This window comes from Lactuca virosa, chromosome 2 (genome assembly GCF_052849685.1).
Source record: "Lactuca virosa cultivar CGN04683 chromosome 2, Lactuca_virosa_CGN04683_v6, whole genome shotgun sequence".
NCBI lineage: Eukaryota > Viridiplantae > Streptophyta > Magnoliopsida > Asterales > Asteraceae > Lactuca > Lactuca virosa.
The window spans coordinates 121634581-121644997 of NC_136427.1; the positions used below are offsets into that span (position 1 = coordinate 121634581).

The window sequence follows — 10417 nt, forward strand, 5'->3', positions numbered from 1 at the left end:
AACTCTTATCTAACTCTAGTAAATAACCCTATTTATAGGAAACCGAAAGCGTACAAAAAAATATTCTAAGGCATAGACACTTAAGCTTCGAAGAAAAGCGCCCTAGTAAAATACATTTCAAAACATTCGAAGAGTTCAAAATACATTTCGACTAATTACAACAATTCGACCCTTACATGCCTCCAATGTATTGTGCTCTTTCGGGGCAGGAACGCTTATAGTGTCGGTTAAAGGCTCATCTTAGATCTCATATTTGTTTTGTTACCGTATAAAATTTGCATTAGGTTATACGGGGTCATTATTCACTCATACTAGTTGGAAGAGACTGTATCTAGCAGGATAGTTTGTGACTCAAAACGATAAGTGTCAATACTAGAAATTAAGTTATATAACACTTAATTAACAACATGACATTGGTTAAGGTTTATTAACTTACAATTAATAAGTTATTTATATAAACCCATTGATTTTATATGAAAACACAATATTTATGTGGGAGGAGTTTGCCCCACTAGTTAATTTCGGTTTCCAAATTAAGTAAGATAATACTTAATTATACCACGACACGAATTTACAAAGTTTATAAATTTGAAACTTATGAGTTTTACATATAAACTATACAAATACTTGTACAAGGTTTCAAGAGTAAATTTGGCAATTTTATGTATTCAGAAAGAGTGATATGACTTTATTTTATATAAATTGGTATTCAAAATCTTTATATAAAAAGCATTTTGGTCGTGGGAACCGTAAAAATTTGTTATAAGTTTGATTTACTTATATATTTAATAAATGGTGTATTTTTGGATTTGAGCAAACGATATTTCTAAATGATTCTAAATATACTTTTATAACTCAATTATTTTATACTTTCGATAGAAAAGTACGTATTTATAAAAGCTAGTCAACCAGATAAATTTTATAAAACAGTTTTGAGTATAAAAATACTTTGTGTCAAACCCTCTAGAACTCACCAACAATTTTGTTGACGTATCTTAATGCATGTATTTTCAGGTTATTTATAAGGCCGTAAGTGTTCGTACAGAAGATCCTCCGATATTTTTATCACACAATTGTGAACGTCGGATTGTTAGGCGTGTGTAGCGATTCAACAATAACTATTATCAATGTAACTTCTATTTTGGTAATAATAAAATATTATATTTTTATTGTTCAGTGTATGTTCAATAACTGTGATTACTGGTATACATCGCGCACCTCAGCGTTTCCGTCGACGGTCGGGGGTGTGACACACGCTCTCGATTTTTTTATTACTACAACTTTCGTTTAGATCACTAAGGCTAATCAGCAATCTCCGACTCACGATTTACGACACTTGATGTCGTACTTGGTCGAACGTGAAAGTTCAATGGGTCATAACTTCTTCGTTTAAAGCCCGACTTAAGCGTTCCTTATATCCCCATAATCCTCATCACGACTACTTCGACTTTCATCAAGGTTATTCGTCCTAATTATTAATCTATTTACAACGCGTATTTTATTTCTTATTTCATTATATCGTTTTAAGCACGTATGCTAGATATAACTACTCATAGAACACATAATGCTTAATAATTCTCTTTGTTTATTCTTAGAAAGGTTACACTTGTTGAACATTATAATTATATCATTTTATTAATGCCTAGCGAGAAACGTGGGCGTTACAGTAGTTATGGAGATTGGGTCAAGAGGAGGCATAATGACCATTTGTACGATATAGTTGACAGTGGATAGGATTGCGAACCCCACGAACTCTGCCACCGTTTGAAATTCCACCTGTATCACCTCCACGAGTGTAATGTTGTTGTTTGTCCCGGGTATTTTTGGATCTGGATTGTTGAGACATAAACGCAGGAGGTGGGTGATAGAACCATCTAGAGATTGAAGACACATCTCATGACTTTTGGCTTGAGATAGCAAGTCACGAAAAGTTGGTGAGGGTTTGGAAGTCCTGATCGCATTGGAGAATGTTTCATAGGATGGTCCTAACCCGTAAAAAAACCAATGGAGTTTATGCATCTCCTCAACCGGCATTCCTATGGCAGCAAGCTTATCATAAACATTCATAAACTGACGACCATACTCAGAAACTGAGGATGGTCCTTTTGAAGGCTCCCTAAGAAAATCATGAAGAGAGTGAATCATTTCAACAGAAGAGTTGTTGCAAGCTGATTCTTATACAAGCCAAATAGTGCGAACTGTGGTGAGACCTAGAATTTCAGAGGCAACTTCCTCGGTAAGAGATGAGTTGAGAAGGATGATAGTCTTCTGGTCAAGATCGTGCCAAGTAGAGTAGGTAGGATTTGGGATAATTTTGTCTTCAACGGTAATAGTGAGTAGCGGTGCAACAACAATGCCATTGATATGGTTTGAGAGCTTTTAATAAGAAAAGAGAGGAAACATCTGATTCTGCCATAAGAGATAACTAGTCGAGCATAACTTGATAGGAATCATATGAAGAAGAGTATTCATTGGAAATGTTTCATCTTGTGATGTCGACATGGAGAGGAACCAGGAAGATGATCGATGCTGATTAGGGTAGAAAAGAAAGAGAGACAAAATTGAGGGAGGAAAGTGGAAGGTTGTTAGGTTGATACCATATAGAATATTGAGAAAATCAACCACACGTATCTTTGTGTGATTTTCATGTATTTATAATCATAGAAAATACAAAATTGCAAAAATACACTCCTATAATAAAGGAGTTGATAAATACATATATTAAATGAGTCTTTATTGTCCAATAAGGTTTGTTTTGGTAAATATATGGTTTTTCCAACTATCACTCCATGGAAATTGAGGTACAAGCAAACAAAAAAGCAATATGGAGGATGAAGGATTTGGGCACCATAATTGTAGGTGGAACTCGAAGTTGGAGGCAATTGGATGAGGGGTCCCAATATTGAGAATAGGGGTCGGGGAAGTGGGTGGGGTGTGAGGTTTCTTTTTTTCACACATATATATATATATATATATATATATATATATATATATATATATATATATATATATATATATATATATATATATATATATATATATATATATATATATATATATAGAGAGAGAGAGAGAGAGAGACCCACTGGTTAATAATCAAATAAAGGAGGGGAAATATAGTCTTTTCATATTATATTTAACAGAAAACTAACAGTGTTATTAATAAGGACTAATGAGGTGCAAGGTTTCCTCCGTAGAAACCATTCTTGCGAAAATGGTTTCAACAAAACCATTTTACAGAAAAAAATGAAAACCATAAGGACAATTTGTGAAATTTTGCATTATCTTAATTAATGTTAAAGTAAATTATACAAATGGTACTTATGATTAGGGGTAGTTTTTGTTAAAATAATTTTACAATGCCATGTAAATCTTTTTACAATTATCAAATAAATACTTATTATTTCATGACACTTAAAAATGATCTCTTCATTGCCACACACCTCCAATTCTGATTATCTTAAGAAAGAATTTCACAAATAATCCATATGTTTTTAAAATTGTCTTAAAAACAGTTATTATGAAACTTTTTTTGTTTATATGAATGGTCCATTTCAACAAAACTTAGCACACCAATAATCCTTATGATGGACGTCCATTTGATGGAGGCTTTAAATTGAGGGAATTTTAGATAATGACGATTTCTAACATTTTTTGAAACATTCGCCCAATGATCATTTGTAAAACTTTGTCTAAGGACAATTTGTGAAACATCACCTAAGGACCATTTCTGACATTTAGTTGACATTTACTTGTATAAATATTACTTTCTCTATATTTTTGTTTTTTAACCTTTTTTATTTGATTTATGAAATTTAAAAGAAGTATATTAAATATTGTATTAATAATTATAAATCAAATAAAAGGGTAAAAAAGTAAAATATAGAAAATGTAATATATACATAACTAAAAAAAAAGCTTACTAATTTTATTATTTAATCTAAATATATTTTATTTAATATATGAATAAATTTTGTTATCTAAACTTTATCTAAAATATTTAAACTACAATACATCATTAATGATATTTGTTTTTTTTTCATTTAAAAATATTTGAAGTATAAAAAAAATATTTTATTTCTTTTTAATTCTTATATTATGTATTTTTCAAAATTTATTTTTATTTTTCTTAATACAAATATATTTATTTTTATGAAAAAAATATGATGCATTATTATAAAAATAATAGTATGACTTTATTTTTTTTTAAATATAAGTATGTGGTTTTGTAATAAAGATAAAGATATATTTCTGTTTTGGTTTCATCATATAAATATTTTATTATCTCAAATTAAAAGTAAAAGATGACAATCAATGAATGATATTGACTTTAAAATATTAACTAAAAGAGAAATTAAATATCCTCTTACTTTTCTTCCTAATTATCTTCCTACCCAATGGAAATGATGACAAGTGTCCAAAAATATAATTAATTTTTTCAAAATATGACACATGTTATCATTTCATATGGGTAGGAAGATATATAGGAAGAAAAGGTATGATGATATTTAATTTCTCTAACTAAAAATGAACCAAATAAAATTCAACTTAATTGGTTTAATTAGTTTGTTTAAAAGTTAAAACATAGGATAATTTTTATATTGGTTTGATATAAACTTTTGATATTTAACTTAACAAAATTGCTTAGTTTTATCAAATTTTGAATATATTCCTTAATACAGACATAAACCTTTCAAAGAAAAATTAAAAAAACGTCTCTTAATTAATAACAAAATAATGAAAATTTTATAATCACTCTTTATGATAGGAATAAACAAATAGATTCAAATTATATTTTTAAGGATGCCACAAGGACCACTTTTGCAATTACTCTATAATAAGTTATATAGAAAATAAATAGATTAAAAAAGAAATTAATAAAGGAAAAATAATATTTTTATGTATGATAATTACCAAATTTACAACGAAAATATGTTATAGATATCTTTTGAAGTAAAAATAAAAATAAAAATTAGAGACTAAACATTTATATTACCCAAACCTTAGGGAGTATTTGTGTAATTTAATATTAATGCTATTCATTCAGTTTTATTTATTTATTGCGAGTCATTAATACCCGAATAAGATGTCCAAAATATTCCATTATTTACATAATTTACATAATACTATAATTATACATAAATCCTAACAACACGGTGTCGTATTGGGTCTCCTTCCCACACCTTACCACCTATTTATTCACGCTGAACAGACCCCGCTATATCATCATCTTCTCTATCGCATGAAAATTTTGTGAAGTTTAGAAGGTCAGAGTAGAGGGAGAGAAACTGGTTATGGAGTTTTCTAGGATCTCTAGTGTTCTGTTGTTGTGTGTTTTTGTATTTCTATCATCCTCTGTCTCGATCTCTTCTGCTTCTGAGGAGGAGAAGGAATATGTATTGACTTTGGATCACTCGAATTTTTCGGAGATTGTGTCAAAACACAATTTCATCGTTGTTGAATTCTATGCTCCTTGGTACTTCTCTATCTCCTATGATATAATTCATGCTTTTTCCTTCGTTTTTCTTTGGATTAACTGAAAATTTTTACAAATTAAACATTGTTTTTGCCGATTTAAAATCTTTGAAAATGAGGCATTACTTTATTCTGCTTTCAATTCAATGTTTTCTCAATTGCATGCAACTGAATTGATGTGTTATGAGGTTTCGTTCTCTCTGTGTGTATATCTGTGTGTGTGTCTGGTGATAAAGAGTTCATATCAATTTATAGATGATATATATCGGAGAAGATAAAGAATTTCCATATAAATTTTATTTCTTTGACTTTATACTAATTTAAGGCTAATTTAAGAGCATTTAATTTCAACCTTTTCTTTTATTTTTTTTAAATTTTTTGAAAAAAATTTATATCGCTCTGAACTGTTTTAACTTTTAAGTGAATGCAGTTTATGCGTTTTATTCTTGGTTCATATTCTCTCCAATTCTCAAATCAACTATGATCCTAGATTAAGCTCTTATTTGTTTCATAAATTGTTTACAATCAAGGTAATTATTTACCTTATAAATGGACAATTCTGAACACGTACTACTTTGCCGATTATCCACTCATTGCAATGGCAGAATTGGTAGTATATGCATTAACATCCATGAGATTAAAAAGTCAGATCTTTATTCATATGAACATTTCACTTTTTCCGAAAATCATATATGAAATGAACTTCTGTTAATTGCATGACAGGTGTGGTCACTGTCAGCAGCTTGCTCCAGAGGTACATATCTTGTTCACAAATAAGTATATCTATGGGGAAAAAAAATTCTTATTTGTTACATATTTATTCTAAATATCTATCTGCAGTATGAAAAAGCTGCATCTGCACTTTCAAGTCATGACCCTGCAATTGTTTTGGCTAAAGTTGACGCCAATGCTGAAGAAAACAAAGAATTCGTAGAGAAATTTGAGATACAAGGCTTCCCCACAATCAAGATCTTAAGAAATGGAGGGGAGAACATTCAGGAATATAAAGGCCCAAGAGAAGCTGATGGCATCGTGACTTATTTGAAGAAACAAGTTGGCCCTGCATCATATGAAATCAAAACTTCAGAAGATGTCGAAAGCCTTATAGATCACAAAAAGATCTTTATTGTAAGCATTTTCACTTCTCTCCCTTTTCATCTCCTCACTCTGTAAATTGGACATGAGTTTGATGTATCGATTTATTATCATTTCAGGTAGGGATTTTCCCCAAATTCTCAGGGGAAGAATATGATAATTTCATGATTCTTGCTGAAAAGTTGCGATCCGACTATGATTTTGGCCATACTACAAATCCGGAGCTCATTCCTCGTGGGGAATCAACGATTACAAAGCCAACTCTTAGATTGCTAAAGCCTTTCGATGAACTTTTTGTTGATTCCAAGGTATTATTGTGTATCTTTTTATCATTCGTTTTTTTATTTTAGAAATTGAATTACACCTGCTATGCGAGATTTCAGGAATTCAATGTCGAGGCTATGGAGAAGTTCATTGAAGAAGCTAGCACTCCTCTTGTGACTCTTTTCGACCAAAGCCCTGAATACGCTGTATTTTTAAGCAAATACTTTGAAAGTGCAGAAGCAAAGGTGATGTTCTTGGTGGATTATAATCATGATAAAATCGATAATTTCAAATCATTATATCATGAAGTTGCTGGATTGTACAAAGGAAAAGGACTACATTTCCTCATCGGTAATGTTGCAGATAGTCAAGGTGTCTTCCAGGTATCTATCTTTCTCAATAATTAAATCAAAATTTCTTTTGATTTCATTTCTTATTTTGAAATTTTCATTTTAACCTTGCTTGATGAACAGTATTTTGGAGTTAAAGAAGATCAAGCACCTGTCCTCATTCTACAAGACACCGAAGGTGTGAATTATGTGAAGCCAAATGTGGAAGTTTCTCAGATTGTTCCTTGGTTGAAGGACTACACAGTATGTTTGTACTAATTACAAATATATTTTCATTTTATTCAAAGAAAATGTAAGAATTCTTGAACTTATGCACTTAAAACTAATATTTCCTTGTAGGAGGGAAAGCTAAAGCCGTTTATAAAATCTGAGCCAATTCCGGAAAAGAACGATGAGCCTGTGAAGGTGGTTGTTGCCAAGAGTCTTAGAGAAATGGTTTTGGACTCCAAAAAGAATGGTAAATTCAAATTAATAATTGATCCAACATTTTTTTTTTTATTGATAATAATAAAAGTATGATATCTAAAAATCTTTGTTTCACAGTTTTACTAGAGATCTATGCACCATGGTGTGGGCACTGTAAAAAACTTGCTCCAATCTTGGACGAAGTTGCCGTGTCATTTGAAAAGGATCCTAGTGTCGTAATTGCCAAATTGGTATTACTTTTATTTTGATGCAATAAGTTTATAAATTAATATAATTACAACTAATTAATTGTTACGTGTAAACTGTCACTATATAATTAATTAAAGAAACTAGAAATGTACAAACCTAAAAGTTGAAGGACCTAAAGTAGATGTTTCGGTTTAATATCAACTTTTCCTTTTTGATCAACGCATAAACAAACAAACAAAAAAGTGAAACTCAATTGAAACCCATCGTGACAATTGTTTTTTCATAATATGTTTCTTTCAGGATGGGACTCAAAACGACATTCCAAGCGATACATTTGATGTTAAAGGTTACCCGAGTCTTTACTTTAGATCAGCAAGTGGTAAATTCACTTCATATGATGGGAATAGGACAAAGGAGGATATCATCGACTTCATTCACAAGAACATTGAACCGGTTTCTGAATCGCTTAGAGATGAGCTTTGAAGAGTTTGAATTTCTTTTTTTTTTTTTTTTTTTTCCTATCTTTGGGTAGTTGGATCTTGGATGTGTACTCTTTTAGAGTTTCGAGACATTAAGTTAAATCGCGGATTTTGCCGTGTTTTATGGTGGTAAATTCATGTTGTTTGAGATTCACGTAGTTTACATGAAAATGGATAAAATAAGAGATATGGAATTCAGTAAAAGGAAAAAAGTAAACTGGTATAAAAGAGACCATCAATTAAAAGCTTTTTTAAGTTTTAAAATTACATGTATTCTATTTTAGTAAGTTTAAACTCGAGAAACTGAATCACTGATATAAAACCATTTTGTACTTGATATAGACATCAAAATTTGCATGTTCCGTTTTTTACTTGATATAAAACCGTTTTTCACTAAACATTTCGTGTGGGAAGTTTTTCATGCACCTTTGAACTCTACTTTTTCATACATGTATTGGTGGTTACAATTTGAAAATCATGCTCACACATAAAAGCCGAATAGGTTATTTACCAAAAAAATATGTCTAGAAATATTAAGAAGTGTTTGCTTATAACATTTAGGTTTCAACATAACCAAGGTTTGTTAGATAGTTACTGACTAAGTAAAATGTAACTGAGTCAGAAGCTCTAATTGTATTTGTTTCTGATTGAAACTATATTGTTTGATTATGTCTCCAACCTTATTGTGCCGAATGCAAAAAATGATAATTTTACCCTTTAGTTTTATTTATGCCAACTAATATCATTTAAAAATGAATTACTTCTATAGCATTTAAAAATTTACCTCTATATCATTTAAAAATTAACATTTTTGAGTAGTGATGAATTTTAAAAATAATAATATAACCAAATATAATAGACATGTAAAGCACCCAGTCGCATGAGTCAGTGGTGTTTTCAACCTCCTTATAATAAATTAATACACACCCTTTTTTCTCTCATCACTTTCCATTTCATTCAATTCTAGAGAGATAATGAGATGTGACTCAATCTCCATACAAAAGTTGCAGCTCTTTTCCAGGGCAGTTCTACGCCTCCTGAACCATCAACCATGATAAATAACACCACCACTACAAATCTTAATTTTTGTTCCCTTCCGGTGGGAAAAACAACCATGTATCCATAGACGACCACAAAAACTCCAAGAATGCCAATGGTGGAATCCAACATTATTACTAAACATCCTCACCCTCTTCTTATCCTTGTTCTCTTCGATCGATCACAATTTTCAATCCTTCTGAACTCGATCAACATAGGTAAAAGGGTACTCCCCTCTCCCTCTCTCCCTCTCTCGCGAAGATGCGATTTTTTGGATGGGGTTAAAAGGATGAACAGGGGTTGTGGTTTCCTGGTTATGTATATGGTTGGTTTTGTGGTAGCTAGAATGTCAATGGACCAGTGATGCAAATGGCAAAAATGTGGAGAAAACAAATAGGACCGAGTCAGTTACTTTCGTTTCACTTACTGAGTCAGAGGGTGTTGACCACGTCCCATGGTCTTATTCCACATATAAAACACACTAACCCACATTGATCGACCGAGTAAGACATTTTTTTACCGGACTCGATCAGACTTAAATCAAACAAGACCCAAGGCAAAACTATCTTTTCGTACTTAGGGAGGATGAAATTTTTTCCTCCCAACCCACTTAACCCACTGTCACATCAGTTTTTTCTCTCGCCTCTCGCTTCATCTTTTTCAACCCACAACATATGGAAACAATATCTTTTCCAACTCATTCAACCTACTTGTCAGATTTCTTTTTTATTTAATTAAATTAGAAAATATACAATAAAATAAAACATAAAAAAATTTCATTTAAAAGAAAATTTTGCTAATTTAAAGCAAAAAAAAAATCTAAAACAATATTAAAAATAACATTTAACTAAAAAACCACACTACAAATAATAAAACACATAATAGTTATAAAACACGATAACTAAAAAACACACTTAAAAAAGACAAAATAATTAAAATCCTAAAACGACAATTAAAATTAACTAGTTATCCAAAGTTGGAATGTAGAAATGTTCAATGTGATTAGTAAGATCAGATCGAAGCTGGTGGTAGGTTTCAGGATTACGCAATTCATGTATTATTTCAGGGTCATCGACTTCGTCATTGGGAGGGGGAGGGGGG

General features: G+C 30.9%; 1 protein-coding gene across 1 annotated transcript; it reads left to right on the forward strand.

The window, feature by feature from the left end:
* The first annotated feature begins 5212 nt into the window (after positions 1 to 5212).
* On the forward strand, positions 5213 to 8412 carry LOC145156486 (protein disulfide-isomerase-like). The gene is made up of 9 exons (XM_079075828.1): positions 5213 to 5476; positions 6199 to 6229; positions 6316 to 6603; positions 6690 to 6878; positions 6954 to 7217; positions 7308 to 7427; positions 7524 to 7641; positions 7728 to 7840; positions 8100 to 8412. Exons 1-9 carry the CDS (start codon positions 5295 to 5297, stop codon positions 8280 to 8282), a joined length of 1488 nt encoding a protein of 495 aa, XP_078931954.1. The 5' UTR covers positions 5213 to 5294; the 3' UTR covers positions 8283 to 8412.
* The last annotated feature ends 2005 nt before the right edge of the window (positions 8413 to 10417 follow it).